The sequence below is a fragment of the Haliaeetus albicilla genome, chromosome 16 (genome assembly GCF_947461875.1).
Source record: "Haliaeetus albicilla chromosome 16, bHalAlb1.1, whole genome shotgun sequence".
In the NCBI taxonomy this organism is placed as follows: domain Eukaryota; kingdom Metazoa; phylum Chordata; class Aves; order Accipitriformes; family Accipitridae; genus Haliaeetus; species Haliaeetus albicilla.
Genome location: NC_091498.1, coordinates 2437654 through 2455164, shown reverse-complemented (window position 1 = coordinate 2455164; position 17511 = coordinate 2437654). Strand labels below are relative to the sequence as shown.

The 17511-nt window shown below is 45.3% G+C and overlaps 1 protein-coding gene across 1 annotated transcript in view; it reads right to left on the bottom strand.

Annotated features, from left to right (window-relative positions):
- CSMD2 (CUB and Sushi multiple domains 2) overlaps window positions 1-17511 on the bottom strand; it is a 311633-nt gene that overhangs the window by 113468 nt on the left and 180654 nt on the right. The window contains exons 14-19 of the mRNA XM_069802931.1: window positions 8183-8509; window positions 5731-5925; window positions 3008-3146; window positions 2073-2260; window positions 1481-1669; window positions 1143-1259 (exon numbers count right to left, since the gene is read on the bottom strand). Of these exons, the coding sequence (XP_069659032.1) occupies window positions 1143-1259; window positions 1481-1669; window positions 2073-2260; window positions 3008-3146; window positions 5731-5925; window positions 8183-8509 (1155 nt within the window). The remainder of the gene's footprint in view (window positions 1-1142; window positions 1260-1480; window positions 1670-2072; window positions 2261-3007; window positions 3147-5730; window positions 5926-8182; window positions 8510-17511) is intronic.

Sequence of the window (17511 nt, the reverse complement as noted above, 5' to 3'; positions counted from 1 at the left end):
ACTCCATGTTTTTTCAAGCCGTGCTTCGCTTGGTCAGAAGACTTTCTTCTGATGTCGGCATAAAAGCACACAGGATATCAGAGTTGCACTTTCTCATATGAAAGACTATCAGTTTGCTGTGTTGTGCTTAGCTTAGCTACAGGATAATGCAGTGTCTCATCGGAGAGCTGAATCCAAGGCAGAGTGGATTAATGAAGAGTGGATTGCTGCTACTCAACAGAATACTTTTCACAGCATGTGATGGTTCCCTTAATGCACTGTGCTGTTCATTGACAAGTTTATTTGCTGTAATACAAATGGTATTTGCCAAATTGGCTCATGATAGCTCCTGTCGTGCTGATATCCAGTATGACGAGACAGTTATATAAGAGTGCATAAAGTTACATAAAGGGTTTATACCCTTTGTGCTTACCCCAGGCAGATAGTGAACGGATCAGGAGAAATTACCTCCCACCCTTGTACATAAAACTTGCTCTCTAATCATCAGTGATGCATTTTCTTGAAATTTTCCTCCAAGACAAAAGATTGGCCTGTGCTACAAGGGAGATTGGACTAAATAGATCTGCACTTTGCCTCTATACTGGCAATACTCCTAGCCAGTGGGGAAATTGGAGCTGCAGAACTAGGACAGAGCTGGGAACCGAGAGCCCGAGTTCTGTCCCACGTCTGGAAGTGATTACTACATGCTTCCATTTCCCCATCTGTAAAATGTCACATAGATAGTGATCCAGCACCGCAACAAAAAAATAAGGCTGAAAGTACTATCGAGTACCAAACATTACCGTAGTGGTGTCAGCGGCAGGTCACCTTTCCTCCACGTGGCATAACTAGCACTACCAGGTACCCAAACGCCAGCTAACTTTCCAGAGGATACTGCCACAAAGGCCTGAAAGCAAAGGTAACGCCTGGCACAGGCTCTCTGATCTGTGGCTTTGATACGGGACTATCTTTCCTCTTAATCCTCTCCATTTTAAAGGGATTAAGAGATGCAACACCAAAAACCTCTGCGTCTTGTCTAGAGACATCTGGGTGGCGGCAAGAACGGCAACTGGCCAAGCACGTGAGTACCCATCATCACCAAGAGCACTGACCACCGTCCTCCAGACCATCCTTAAAGCCACTCTAAGCTAAAGGCTTCTCACCTTTTCCATGTGATGTTTCTATTGTCCATGTGCAGTTCAAGTTATTGGGATAAAAATCAGGGAAGCCTGGGGATAAGATGGTACCACTGGAACCACGAATGTAACCTCCACACAGAGCTGGAAAAAAGAAGAAAGAATTCAATAATTCAAAACTCATCATCAGCTGGAAGAATATCAGTTCTTCTGAATGTCAAAGCAAAGCCCAACCCATCAAAATCAAACAACATACACAGATCAGATATCATTGTGAACTTCACAATTGCTGCTTTGCTTTTGCAGTAGATTTGCACATTAAGTGCTTGCCATCTCCTGCAGATGTTATCTTCTGCGCTCCTTACCCTCACAGCTGGGCAGTGGCCGGCTCCACTGGAAGTTTGGCTCACACTCCAGGGCTTCGTTGTCACTCAGGGTGTAGCCTGAATCGCAGCTGAATGTCACCAGCGCTCCCACGTAGAAATCGTTCCCGTGGCGCTGGCCATTTACCGGGATCCCCGGATCCAAGCAGTGGTCTGACTGGAGCTTCACAGCTGTGGCAAACAAACCCACCCGTGTCAGACCACTCAGTGGCTGTGGAGCCTGCTGCAAGGTGCAGTGATTAGCCTGGGCGAAAGTTCAACTCCTCCTCTGAGCTCACTCAAAGTCCTACCAGTTATCCCCAAAGTAAGAGGATGAAATGGACAGAGGAACTCAACTCTGCCTCCTAAAATCACTAATATCCTGCAGATGCTAAAATAACAATAAAAAACTCTACAAACAAGCAAGATGGTCAAAAAGCAGAAACTGCTACTTCACTCGCAGTAGCTTCCCATTCTCCAATCACTGTAATAGCACTAACTGCCTGGCAAAGGGGAGAACCGAGTCCAATGGGCCTCTGATTGAGTCCATTGTGCTGCTGGAGAGCGCATAATTACATTAATAACTTGCACTTACTTTCATATCGGATCTGAAAGCCTATGTCGGAGTGGCTTTTGTCAGTGGTGAAGAGGAGGTAGAGGTAGTTGCTGGTGCTGATGAGGAACTGGGGCACCTGAGTCCCGTCATAGACACCTATCAGCGGGGAAGAATAGGACCGGCCATCTCGCACTTCCAGGGTGTCGTAATTCACCTCTGTCTTAAACCTGAAAGGGACACGAGAATACATCAGTGAAAAACCAGCATGGCTAATTTTTCTTCATTACAGCCCTGAATGTGGTCTAATGACTAGAAAGCAGCACGGACCATGGGGCAATATGTGGGTCTGTTTCTACTGCCTGGCCTTCGGCCGGCTGAGCATCTTACTGGGAACACGTCATCCCCCTCCTTCGCAGTCTGGTTTCCTTCTGATCCTTCTCCTGCTTCATCTGCTGACACCGAACAGTCTTTGCAGCAACAACTGTCTTACACTACATGAGCAATCACCTCTCAGACATACGGACTCGGGTTCAAGAACGCACAGCCCTCCTCAAACAGTGAAATCCAGGGCAAGTCAAGAGACTCAGCACTCCCGAGTCAGGGCCAGATCCTCACTGCTGCTTCTCCCCGGCAGGCTGAGCACGTGGGAGCTCAGCCTCCGAAAACGTGTCCTACGTGCGTCTAAAATAGCACCGCAAGTTAGCAGGAGTTAGTCAAAACAAGAAGGGAAAAATCACCATTTTCCACCTTTTCTTCTTGAACATTAGGTAAATTTTAATGTCTTGTCAGGAGTTAATTAAAAAAAAAAAAAAAAAAAAAGAACGAGAAAGAGAAGGAGAGAACCTCGCTGCCAAACACAACACTGAGCAGTTCGTTCGTTCCCTTTTCCTCCGGGGGCGGCTACAGCTCCACACTGCTGGAACCACCAAAAACAACCGCGAAGAGGAAACTTTTGAGAAGCCCAAGGCAAGTACCTGTCAAATGTGATCTTGATGGGGTAGCCCGGCTGAGCCTCGATGACCCACGCACAGCTCAGGGAGTCCTTGTAGAAGCCAGGCCAGCCGGGGGACAGGATGGTTCCGCTGGGCGACGTCAGGTGGCCCCCGCATGGTGCTGGGGACAAGAAAAACGACATGATTTAGGTGAAGAGCATCACAGAAGCTGTGGCACAACTGGACATGCTCCTCCCTGCCAGGCGGTATTGTCCTGCCGTGCAACAGCTTTCACGCGTTACTGTTTCTCACGTGTTAAAAATAATCAGAACCAGATGAAATAACAATGCTAGCTGGTAAGAAACTGCCTTTTTTAGCTTAAACTGAAGCTGCAGCAGCCTGCTACTGTATCTGTGGGAGTCAGTAGCCTGACCTCGTGCAGTGGCTCTAAGGGGACAGGGTATAATAATAATTATTAGATACAAAACCAGAGAAAACTGCAAGGTCAGTTTGCATTTCAGTAGCTGCAGGTGCCAGAAAATCATTCATATCTGTCGTAATTGAGTCATGTCTTTTCCCCCGCAAGGGACATCACAAGACTATGGCATTTATTCCACACTGTGGTCCCTTGCGCCATCAGCAGAAGCTGAAGGCATATTATTATCTTTTCCGGAAAAAGGACACTGGATCTGATGGACCAGAGGTACAAAATCCTATAGCCCTAGATAACTGCAGCGTATTGTCCTCTACAAAAAACCAAACGGGATGGAAAAGCGTGTCTGTTGCTGCGAGGTTGCGTTCCCCCTGCTCAGCGCTTTGCAGAATTCTTCACCAGGTGTTTCTTCATGTCCTGCTGAGCCAAGTCCCCGGTGCCGGTCACGCACGTCTCGCATGACCACGTCACCGTCGCAGCCTCCGGGAGCTCCCCCGGGGCAGACCAAGCCTGTCGTCCCACGAGCCTCGCTGCCGGTTGAGTCCGAGGAGACCGAGGGGTCCCCGCTCCGCCAAAGCACCCAGCTAGGGCCAGCCGCGGCGTGAATTTCGTGCAAGGGCTACGCAACGTCCTGCTTGATATGCCCTTAAATACCTACGCCAGTCTGGGCCCAAAACCTTCGCTGCTCATCTGAAGGATGCCAGATGAAAGTCGATTGATCTCAACTGGATCCGAACCAATTATTTTTGAACAAGAGGCTCCTTTCTGCCCCAAAGCTACATAATTTCCTGTCAGGACTTCTATCCATCTTTCAACTCTTTTTTTAGGTCTCTTTCCTTCCCATTAATTTTTTCAAGTGCTAAACAGTACTTTAGATCTATATACTTCCTCCTTGTTTAAAAAGGCTAATTAAAATGTACACTTAACCGAGTGCATACTGAAGGGTGAGTCAAAGAAATCACCACTGCGATCACAGAGAAAAAAGCACAAGTTAACGGCATAAGGTTATCAAAGCTTTCAAAGACAAAAAAGTGTATCATTTCATGTGTAATTCCCTTCTACGCTTACAAATACATAAACTTAAAGGCTCGTGCTTGTGAAAATAATGGAAACCCTGAATCAAACCTACAGACATCTTATTGTCTGCTGCTTACAAAAGAAAAATTATACAGGAATATAAAGAAGTCCCGCTTCTTATTATATAAAAGTTATTGAACACAACCGATACCTCCTCCTTTTAATCTGAAAGACAATGGACTAGACTGTGCAATTTCTGCTGCTCATCCACTTGAACAATGCAAGACCAATTACTGAAATTATTTCTCAATATTGCAGTACTATTTCTCAATATCACAGTACTTGTTATTCAAATTGCTGTAAATACTAGCGCAGGGCATCACTTCCCTGAGAACAGAGGGCAGAAGAAGACTTTTCACTTCTAATAAGCTCTTTCTTCACATCTCTTCTCCATAGTAGAAGCTTTAAAGGACTAGGAAAAAGCTTTGAAATCTGTATTAAAGCCTTTAATTCAATCCATCTCCCACATTTCCAGGTTGCCTATAGCTGTTCCATAGCTGTTGTCGCAAAGAGATGTAAAAGCAAGATTTCTGGCTCCCGACCGCCAGAGTCCATTAGATGGGACTGATGCACCACACTGACAGAGACACGCCAAGGGTATGTGTGTGTATGAAAGTTTGCAGCAACAAGTACACTTTTCACAGTAAAGATCTGTACCTTTGGCTTCTTTTTTATGTAAGTATTAAATGTTTTACAGGCATCAAAAATCAGGACAGAAGAAATATCACCATGTATCTTCCATTCTCTGTTCTTTAATTCCCTTCATGACAAGAGTAGCAGGGAAGCTTTTAGTCATCAGTAAATCAAAGCCTTTTATTATTGTTATTAGAAAAACACCTGTTGTAACAAGAACTGAGCTAATAAAAATAATCCCCATCATTCATTTCACAGAAAATTAGAAACCAAACTGAGTTCAGTGCTCAGCGATTATTGGACTGACACTTCCTCCCAAGCAAACTCTTCTCTGCAGACAACACCTTCTAGACCTGTGTAAAACCCTGGCCATAACTGAGAAGTTGAGGGTTAGAACTAACGTCCAATAGCCCTTCAGCTCTCAACAACAAAAAGCTCTGCCTATATAATGGCAAAAGGCCTCCCATAAGGCCAGCACTGTATACCTTCACTATGGGTTATCCGACCAAAAGCTTGATAGACAAAACTATTATCCTTTTTCCCCAAAAGGCTGCAAACCCCAGGGGATCATCCGCCTTCCAGGGTGCACGAGCAAAGTAGTAGGAAAGACGATAAAATTTACCTTCACATCTGAGTACTGCATTGTTCCAGACCACATTTCCTTCCTTCAAAATGCAGGTGATGGTTTCTGAGCCATGGGTCCTAATGAAGCCCTCATCGCAAAGGAAGGACACCGAGCTGCCAAGCTGGAGGCTGTCACCAAATCGCTTTCCGTTCACAGGCACGCCAGGGTCAGGGCACTCGTTATGCCTAAATGCTGAGAGGGAAAAATAAGAGAATAGTGAAAAACTTGCTTCCCCTGCCTCTGTCCAATTAAAAAATAAGCACGTCAGACTGCAAACTTAGGAATTAAACAATAGTTTCATGTCTTTCCTATGGAGACAACAGCACTTGATCTTGCCCCTGGACAGCAAACCTTCCGCACAGGGAAGACCAAACAGCACAGACTTGAATTTGGCCCACGATCATCCCAGCAAAGCTACCGTGTTCTGCACAGACAAGCCAACTTGTGGCAGAAATCACATCACCACCTCTTCTCTAAACTGCTGAGACAGCCAACTACCGTTCAAGTCACTTAAATTCTTCTGTTCCCTGTCCCTACTGCAAGCGTTCATTTGTAACCTGAGAGAGGAAGGATGAGATTAAAACCATTTGCACCCAAGAGGTGCTGAGACGCAGCAGTAAAAGGGGCCAGAAAAGAGCCGCACAACCAAATTACCATCTCAGCTGTCTTTCACATACGAAAATACACAAATGCTCAAAATAGAGAAAGATTTTTAAAAACTCTAAAAGTACCGCAGTGCACGCCTCTGCATGGAGGGACATAAGTTAACATTTTAGGGAAAAAACGAAAGCTTTAAGGCCCTGTGGTTAAAAGTAAGGGTCCTCTCAGCATGTTCTGTGATTGACTGCCATATAGTCCCCGACCTTGCTTGTCATCATTACTAGGATAAAATGAAGGACACAGAGCAATTACCTTTCTAGGTGTTGCAAAGTCGCATGTGGAATTGCACAGACACGTAGCTCTGTTTAAAGGCCTGCCCTTTTCCAGCAGTTAAAACCTAGGCCAGGCAACCAATCAGAAAGTAAGTCTATAGCCTTAATTCCCCATTAAGTGCATAATTATGTACTGTATCTTCATATGCTGGGAGGTGGTCTTCAGAAATGAGCAGCATATGAAAGATTAAAGCCTCCAGATTAATTACACACACATGCTTTTAGTACCTTTAATGCACCTGACCAAATTCAGATGAGTTCTGGCTTTCTTACAGAGCATCATTACTCTTATAAAACCTTGTTAAATACACTGTTAAAGGGGAAAACACAGGCTGAATCTGTTCCTTGTGCTCTGGTATCTGTCCCTTGTAGCAATATGTTGTCTCCTCTCTCATACCTGAACTGAAGGGAAGGATAGCAAGGTGTCTGAGCAAGACTCAGGAGCTCCCTTTTGGTAGTTCTAGCAATCAGAACAGATTAACTCATGCATACTTAAGAGTCATTTACAACAATAAAAAATTTGCTTTAAAAACGTCTTCATACATGGAACAGCCGCAACTCCCAACACAGGTATGTAATGCATCGGAGATGCATACTGGAGGGCACTGCCAGCGTTTCTGGATGAGGTGATGAGGTATCTCCCTATTTACGGTATCTAGGACTCAACCCTGGGTATGTGATACTACCATACACAAGCTACTTCATCTGATGAGCCTTCAGCCCGCTGTAGTGTGGCAAATGGTATCTTAAGACCTCTGATTTTTTCTTTTTTTTTTTTAAATTGAGGATTTGCAATCATAGCTAGAAAAGCTATTAAATTAGCTGTGCCACTAAAGGCTGTTATAATAAAGTCATTTATCAGTTCTGCTGAATAGGTTTAATAACGTTCTTTAGAAAATTATAGGACAATATGAGGATAAAATTACTATAGCATTCATTTGAGATTTGAAGACTGGACTTATGTGAAGCCAAATGTATCTGTGGAAGTTTCAAGGCTTTCTATTATAAGACATTGCTACATGTTTTCCCTTATCTTCAAAGTCTTGCATGCTTTTAGGTGTCAGCAAACGATGATAATATTGACTGATGAACACAACCATCTGAGATCTAATAGTTCTCCCTGATTGCACCAAGCTGTCCTCAAAGCACTGTCTCACCTCAGTGAGCAGAATGGAGGCACGGCAAGAGAGAGCCGAAAGCCCACGTAACACAGCAGCCTGCGGGCTGGGGACAGCACAGAAACCCCGGCTGCTCCACGGACAGATAATCCGGGGCCCAACTGATTCTTTCACACCACTGGATGAGACTTAAAATTCACAGCCAGAAAGAACTCGTGCAATCAGCTCTAAGCCTGACACCGATCCTTAATTACCCACCTGCAAATCTGACGTAATCCCCAATTTTCAGACTCACGCTGGAATTGCAATGGCGTTAGTGAGATCAAACTCTGGCCCGCTCGTCTCCAACGAGAATTTTGAGCTTGAAATGAAAACCACAAGGAAGGATCGGGCACTTACTGGTGAAGGTTATGTTGAAGCCTCTCTTCTCCATGGAGTGGTCCGTCTGGAACTCCAGCCGGGCTACGTGACCGCTGCTGGTCAGAGAGGAGGGGATCTGGTTTCCTGAGAAGGTCCCCAGCACTGGAGATTCAGCAGTCCCACCGTCCTTCACAGCTAGGAAATCAAACTGAGGCTCCACATCAAAATCATTGAAAGCCAAGTGAATTCGGCTCTCGGGTTTAGCTATAATTAACCAAACACAGTGCAAGCTGCTTCCGTATTCTTCAGGGTAATTTGGTGACAGCACAATCCCAGATGGGGTGGTGAAGTTGAAAAAGCAGGAAACTGCAATAAGAAATCACCATCAATCATGCAGCATGGTGCTCCTACAAACTGCTCTGTCATGTTTCCCCCTTCCCCTTATCCCTTGAGCTGGGTGATTCCTGCAAATTCCCAACTGCTCTGCTTCTCAGAGACGATTAAAGAAAGGAAGGGCTCAGTGCTCCATTCACTGCTAGATGTCAGTGATTTATTTGCATGGGGAAGAAGTGACTTCAAAGCGGTCTCCAGTCCCGGTTTTGGTTGATTTGCAATTTTCCAGCCTAGCACAGTACTGCCCCTTTTTCCAATAGTGCACTTCCTTACGTTTGTGTAGGCTTTGCGCCATGCACAGCGGAGCACGGGTTTCTTTTACCGCAGGAAGAAAATGTCACTCAGCCAGGTGGGGATTTGGTATTTTGCAGGTGAACTCCCCTGCATATCCCCAAGAGGAAGCCTACTATCAAATGTGTGACTACAGCTAGTGCAAAATCAAATTAGCATTAAACAAGTTAGACTTCGTGGCAGCGTCTTCTGTCGTGGCCACAACTCGGCACAACCTACCAAACCTGAGGTAAGGCATCAACTCGGCTCCTACCCCAGGCAGACCTCCAGGCTCCCCTGCTGCTATCCGTACCCAAGCTTTTTAGTCTGAAGCGCTGGGTAAACTGCAGATGCAATTCTGAGCGCAGCGCAGACGCTTCAGGGTTTGCTTAAAAAAAATCTGCACTTCTAGCTTACCTTTCTATTTGCTAAATGCACTTCTCACCCACGCTCCTCAACAGATGTGACTGCACCCAGGCAGTCCCGCTGCATTTATACAAACTCCTTGCATTCAGACTGCCCATCCCGTATTAAGCATTTGTAGGATCCAGCAATAAAACGTCAGCTCCTTTGAGAAGGAGCCCTGTAAGTCAATTTGCCTTTGTCTATCTCCTCAGGCAGCTGTTTACACCTGTGCCAAATGAGCACTGAAAAATGGAGGCTGCTGTTTGGTTTTGGTAGTGACTTTGCTGCACTGGGCAAGGAACAGCCCAAGAACATTCCCAAGCTTCCCCCAAGTGCCAGGGGCTTGGGACAACTCGGAGCAAGCGCTGGCAGGCTGCGGTCTGCAGCCCAGGTGTAAGGGAAGCTCCCCTTCCCATTACAAATAAATCACTGACTTCTGCTGGGGTAGCAAGTTACCAAAAAGAGGCATCAAACTAGATTGCCATTCCCACGAAAATAATTCAAACCAGTCTTAAAGTGAAGTTGAGGGGAAGAGTGCATATGAAAAAAAAATCTTTAGCTCTCAAGGATTTTCAATATATACTGTATTTCAGCTGACAAGGTCCATTAATTTGAAAAAGCAAGGCTGCCTTTTAAGTGGTACCTACCCATGTTTTTGATATTTTATGTATGTACGCTTTACTAATCTTTTTCCCCACCATCACCCTTGGTAAAATCCATCACTTGGAACATACATCTCACTAATTCCTGGCAAAAGGACATTGCACAGAGGATGAGACTGGTTTTAGTTTGGCATTTATACGATTACTTGGTTCAATGCTCACCCTTCCCTCGGTCTTCCTTCAACACTTAATGGTTTCGCATCAAAGTAAGATGGACGTTACCATGACGTTATCAAGGCTAAGAGCTACACAATCTATTTCCTGCTCTCAGCAATGAAGAGAACAGATTAAAGAGAAAACAAACTGCAAAATATCCTCAGGATTTTATTCTTTACTAGATGCTAAAATATCTAGTGATGCTGTCAAATAATTCTGTCAGCATAAGCTTGGTGTAATCTGCCTAGGAATAGTTATTGAAAATAAATGCATTCGCACACAGAGAAACATCTTCGCAGTAGGAACCCCTCACAGGATCTACGTATCTCCTATAAATTTTTAAATCCAAAGTGGTAAATTAGCATTCATACAGGACCTAAAGTATCACACAGCCAGCAACAGAGAGGTACAGTTGCTAGCACAGCTATTACGGCACAGCGCTGGTGGCTCATTTCAGGAAATAACAACAACAAAGAACTTGCTGACATAAGAAAGAAAAGCAGAGTGAGGGAAGAATATAAAATTAAACTTTGCTGGATAAAACAAAATGACAGATTAAAAAGTAACAGATAAAAAACCCCCAAAAGTCTCCACCGCAGGGAAGTAAATGACAATTTCAATTTTTCCATAAAATAACGAGTGTAGGAGACAGCCAGGTTGGAGGCTGTAGGACAAAGGCCACTGCCCCACGTCCCAAGCCCACGGCCGGGCACCAGTACGAGCTCTCCTGGGTGCAGTGGGGAGCTCGGCTTCGCCTCCCAGAGTCACGTGCAACCCAAGAAGCGACAACTGATCCAGAAGGTTTGCTAACGAGATCATGGCGTCTGTGATACAAAGATTTTCTTTATCTTTTTAAGCAGGAAAGGTTTTTCTTCAGCGTGAAAGGAGGTTTTTGGTCTGGGGCTGCACTGGATAGGGTTGGCACCGGGATCCACGTCAGCCTCTCGGCTTTCTCAGAAGTGCTTTGCTGGACACTTGGAAAAAAGCAGAAGCTGTTTAACAGTAAGTCACAGACAGTGAAACGTGCTATCAGAACGAAGATGATAGAACCCAAGAAAGGTGGAAGACAGCCGAGCGCTACCTGTCTCGTGCTGTTTTGCGCATCCGAGACAGTCAGGAACAAAGTGCCCCCAAGGAGCGAGCAGTCATTCGAAACATGACAGACAGACAGAGGTCAGCCCTGCTGCCTGCAGCCTGTCCGTCAGGATCGCTGAGTTAGGAACATCCGTGACTCTGAGGCCTCGCGCTAAGAGATTGAAATTAATATTAATTAGCGTTGTTCTTAAATGTTATGAGAGGACATTTCGTTATGTCCATAGCTTAGGTTCAAATTTATAAGCCTACGCTGACCTTTGTCAATAATTATTATTACTGATCAAGTACTGCAAAAGCAATCAGAAAAATCCCTTTATTAGATACAGCAGAATAAATCACAGCAAAACTCAGTAGAAACAGTACCTACCAACGCCAGTGAGACTCATGTCACTAACGAATGAGTACAAGGTATTTATTCAAGTAATCACAAACATTATCAAGATTCTGCCTTAATTTAGAGCAGTGAAACAGTGAAGAAAGAGCTCATTGCTTCTTGTCTTAAAAAGTCGATGGGGACACATGGCTGTGGCACGAGGGCACTGCCCCACGGTCCCAGCGGGCGATGCTCACGGCCGAGCTGAACACGGAGGCATCTGACAGTTATTCACCAGCACAGCGGCTTGTTTCTACGCTTCCAGCCAGGAGCAATTTCAGCATTTGTCTGGTCAGTCTAAGCACAACTTGCTTCTCTCTTCTTCTGCCTTCAAAAGATCCTGCCTCCTCCCAGACCACCTCGCTTCTCCTGCGAGGTATGCCTGGTGGCCCCAGACACTCCATCTCCGCTCATCCCGCACGCGAGAATCCAGGGCTGATCCCGGGGAGAGGGTGCACCTGCAATGCATGGGAATGGGAAAGGTACCAGGTTCAGGAGCTGAAAACGAAGCAGGGAATCACTGTAATAATTTCCGTCTCCATGGAAACAATAAAAAAAAAAATCCTGACTTCTCTCTCAGCTTTTAGGTATCATTCCAACCGACTCTGACCACTTGGGAGAGAGCTTGAAGACAGTAATGGATTTTCTGCCTTACCTTTCTTTTTTAAGAAGATCCCTCCTCTAGGCATAGCTTGCTGATGGACTGGAAAAAATAGGACCTCAGCAGGAGCCTGGTTAATAACCGGCATGCCTCACTCGGGAAGCGTACGTCCCGAATAGGTAACAGTGCTGGAAGCTCAGGGCACTGTTCAAGCTGCGAAGCAAAGTGCTTTATATTTTGTATTTTCCTCTTTCTGTATCTGCTGTTTCAATAAACACATCTGCATCACAATGCATTTTCTGTCTTAAAACCCTGAGGCACCAACAGGGCAAGTGGGAGGTGAGGGAAAGGAGTCTAAAGCAAATATTAACTGGGAGAACTTTTTTGTATTTCGGAGCAACGAACTCTTCAGCTTTCTCTGATGGAATAGCTGTCACTGCCGGCACGCAGCTAATCGGGGGCGGGAGAGCAAGTATGTTAAGAAGAATAAAAAATAGGCAGGTTTTGGGGACCAGATCTTGAGGAAAATATCATCGGTGAACTTAAAATAGACTGTACAGGAGCCTCTGTGCACACAGAAGAGTGCTACAATACCAAAGCGGGTTTCACTTCTACCCACTCAAAACTGGAGCAGTGATTGGTTACCGGGAATAAGATAAGTTTCTTAAACTTACTGGAAGATGCTGATTCCCACTAGGACACTGTTGGGCTGCTTGTCTGCCAGGTTTTCTGCAGCCATCTGTTATTCAGGAGGTGCTCCAAGGCTTCTGCACGAAGACAAGATCCTTTCCTGTGTGCCTGTTTATTTTGAACGGAACTCTCTCCCTCCCTGCAGTCTCTCTCGGGAATCGGTGGCGGTGTCCACAAGATGACGGAATTTTAATTGCCGCATATTAGCAAAAGCCCCAAAGCAGTCTAGTGGTCTTATGTACCTTTGCCGTTTTGCTCCTTCGTGGTTTAGCAGAGCATCCTTCCTCCGCTGCAGCACTCTGAGCCGTCTGCCAGCGGCTGCAACACATTTGTCTCCTGCAGGCTGGAAGCTGCAACAGGCTGGGACTTGACTCGACTCTCCACAGAGTCCCACGGTCTCGGCACACTGAGAGCACGAAGGATGGCTGCCATCACGCTAGAAAGGGCAAGGCACCCCTGAAGCGCGTAACTGCAGTTGGGGTGACGGCAGCTGCGCCCCAGTGATTAAGCACAGCAGAGGGTGCGTGGGCAGGTTCAGCCACACGTGAAGCTCTGCTTGCGGGGGGCGAGAGAGACTTAAACTTGCACGCATCGACTCCACCTGCAATTGGAAATGACCCATCGAAACTTTCTCCAACACCAACCCCAACAGTAAAATAAGGCAGGCATAAGGGAACTTTCTCTGCAGACCAGATTGAAGATGGCAACATAATGCACAACACATTCTTGTTTTCTGGATACAGAGAAAGGGGAAGGGGACAGAGACAATCTCCTTGCCTGATAAAAGCAGTAAGCGTCATTTCAGATTCAGACTCACGTGAAGAGCAGCAACCTGTCATGCTGAGCAATTGCTGTCAGGAATACGGACAGATGCCTTGGCACAGGACAGCTCATTTACAGCAGCATGAAACCCTATCAGGGTAACAGTTCAACTGATTCAATCAGTAAAATAACAAGCATGGAGACAACCCAATAAACTGCATCCTCCCGATCAGCACCGAGAGTGCAGCTGGGAGCACCTCTGGCGAGCTGCGTGCATGGCGATGTGGCCCCACACCACCGTGAAAATCTCCGCTCCAGCTCTCCCCACGTGCAGGCTCTCTCTGCAGGAGCAGCATCCCTGCTGAGGACACGAGAGCTGGCCACATCTGCTGGAACGCCACCCCAACCTCATCTCGCTCCCTCCAGCCTTATCACTGCAACCTTCTTGCTGAACCAGGCTGACTGCACCAGTAGCCCAAGCCCCTAACAATTTGTTAGAAACCGAGAGAACACACGGAGCAGCACACTGCTGCTTCTGGCTCTACAACTGCAGGACAAAACTCACTGAGAAAGTAACACCGTGGAGAAAACCGGCTCTGGTTGGACCCAGGTGGACGTCAGCTTTCCTTAGACTTAGACACCAAGGGAAACTTCGCAACTCAATTGACAAGTGGCACGATGGGAGACGTGCAGCTTATTTGAGACAACTCTCAAGGAAGAGCAGAAGGGACCGGTTAAGCAGCCCCCTTATAAAGTCACAGAAAGGGAAATGGAAAATTTTCATATAGGTTACAACAAAAAAACTCCTGGGAAGTCAGAGGGGGACAATTATAACTCAATTCATTGTCGTTAAGAAGGTGCTTAAGTGCATCTCTGCCCAGCACTTAAGCACGTATGTCTACTTAAGCCAACATTTATATCTCAGTGCTTTGCTAAACTAGGGCTGCAGTGCAGAACAAGGGTTTTGAGGGAAAGTGCCCTGCTTAAAATTAAGAAGGGAATGGTCTTACATGGCTGCAACTGTGAAACAAGGTTGTTAACAAAAGCTACAAATCCCGCATGTATATAGAGATCATGGTAATCCTGCCTTCATTTAATTTGCTTCCCTTACTGCCAGAGAAAGACTGGATCTCAGCAGCTCAGGGGAACAGGCTGAAGATAAGAAGCATTTCACCACCGATTTGCTGCCCTGACCCCAACTCAGATGGAGGGCAAGCAGAAGGTGTTAATGGGTCCTGAAGGACACACATCTGTTGCACAAATGCAGAAACCATCCCAGCCCTGGAAGTGGCCTCAGCAGGCAACGAGCCCGTTTCTTGGCAGGCTTTCAGCTGCACAAACCCAGGATGCGACCAGCTGCTTTGCAGAGGTCAGAGTTGACGTGTTTTGGTAGGTTAAGGTTAGCTATCAGTTCCCTTTCCCAGCTTGTCTGGCAAAGATAATTAGAGCGTCTCTCTGTCATTAGATCAGGAAAATCGTATCAGGGTGCTTCATAAAAGCATCAGTCAAAAAAATAAAAAACCCCACACAGCAAAACAGCTTGGAAAAAAAAAAAATCAGTAGAATCCCTACATTTCTTCCAAAGTCCACTAAAAGCAACTGCGTCTATAAGCAGATAAACAAGTCCAACGTTAACTAGAAAAAGGAAACCTGTTTACAGCTGGAAGGAGAAACACTTTGTGAGTTAACATGAACTGTTCCATCAGCACTGCAAAAAGCGAGAGGAATTAAGAATAAAAGAAAGAATATGAAGAGCATACAATGGATTGGGTTTCGTCAGAAGAATGGCAGCCTATGCTACAGTTCAAATGTCTAAAAAACTCCCTTATAATGAAAAAAGTATCAATTCCTTTAAAAGAAAATTTTCTGGAATTTCCAATTGATCCTTTATTGTCCAATAATTCTTTATTCTGATCATCTTAAACATCCACCTCCTTAATACAGATGACAAAACAATTCTTGGTTCCTACAGATGTCCAGAAAGGAGTAACCAATCTCAATTTATGAGTGTTTAGGTATGGAGAACCCATCACTGCCTTCAGCAGGCTGCTCCAAGGATTAACAACTCTGTTAAAAAGCTGTTATTTTTAAAAAGGCAAACTATGCTTTTATTGCTGCTAACCTAAGAGACACTTTTCTCCAAATTACTCTTCACAGGGAAGGTTCCGTAGGTTGCTGTGAATAGTGGGCAGGAAAAGAAGAAAAGAGAAGGAAGAAAGAAAGAGAAAAGAAAATAATGACCAATTGACAATTTAACTTAGAGCTAAATGAAAAACTCGTCAAGCGATATGAAATTACATGGTTCTGTTCAGTACATTACTGGGAAAAACATCTATTGCGCTTTGCATTTCCAGCTACTAATCCTGAATGTTTGTACCAGACAGTGCACACGAAAGGTCAGCCACTCAGCTCAGAACTACAATTCGCAATCTTTACAAAGAGGAGCTAAGATTATTTAGCAGGTATAATAGGCCAATATGGCATTAACAAAAAAAGGAGTAATTACCACTAAAGAGAAGAGAGATTTTTATACTGCTATTAAAGAAAATCAGATGTTCAAAAGTCTGGAAAAACGCACAAAATCATAATGCCTCCAAAGAGGACAACTGCGTTAGTGCTGTCCACCCACGTGGAATGACAGTGGATCCTGGGCTGTGCCGACCTCCGACTGGAGCCAACTCGGCGACAAATTTCAACAACACAAAGGATTTCGGTGGTGCTCAGCTCGGTCTGAGAAAGTCAATGCCCTATTCGCAACAAGACAGCACATATCTCCAGCGTTAGTGGGTAGAGCGCTGCTTCTTCCCAGCGTTCCTGCATGTCACGGCAACCGTAAGCTAATGGGAGAGGAGAAATGGGCTGTGGTTGAGGTTTTCAAGTGAACAAGAAGGGAAGAAAGCATAACATCTGCTCCAAAGCCAGAGAAGGGAACACACAATTTAACATAATCTCAATTGGAAATGCTTTGGGAAATGCCTTCTGCTCTGTTCAGAGGAATATTATGCATGACTAGTGCTCTAAGCAGGTCTATAATACAAAGAGAATTTACAATAACACAACAAAGAAAGTCACTGGAAACTAACGAAGATCCTAGCAGAAGATCAGAGTAAGACCCCTGTAACGACTATCGGATCAATGGATGTAAAGCATCTGGAGGAGCCCAGAAGTACTCTGAAACAGCAAAACTCAAATTACAGCCTCTCCATTTAAACATACACATGCATATACACATACACACATGCGCACATATTTATGCCCAGCCTTTGTGGGGTTGCAGTCAAGTGACGCCAAACAAATACCCCTCAGTTCAGTGCAGAAACCTCCACCCCCAGGTTTGCTTGATGCACTGCAATCAGAATATACATACTGTTTTATTTCACTGTGCTTTATTTACCTTTAGAACACACATGACGGGTCCAGAAAACTTGAAGTTTGCAAGCCTGAGACCAATGACCTAAACTTGTACCAGAAAGTAAGTTGTTTTCAGAAATGACTCTCCCAGAGCAACTGGCAGAGGATAGTTAGAACAAGGCAAAAACTTTGTCTTTATTCAGTGCTATGGTTACAAATAACATATACTGTCATGACAGCTTATGCCATAATTATCTATCACGTAAAATGACAGCACTGCTTGGCGCAAGTCAACCATTCAGCTAAAGGTGGAGGACTGAAAACTCCGGAGTTGTAGGTCGCGGGCTCACAGGGGCAGGGCTGCAGGCAGGAGGACGAGGAGAGAAGGGAAGGGAAGCTGCTGGAGAGGAATAGCAAAGAACCTTGTAAGTTTTACTGAAGTGCTGCAGAAACCCTCCACCCGCGCTATCCCCCTGCAGCGGGGATGTGAGCACTACCTTTCCGTGGCAAGGAAACATAAACCTTGCGAAACAAATTTTGGTCATAGAAAATGTTTTGTAGCAGGGCCTTCCACTGCAATAGTTCACATAAAATCAGATAATGAGTTTTT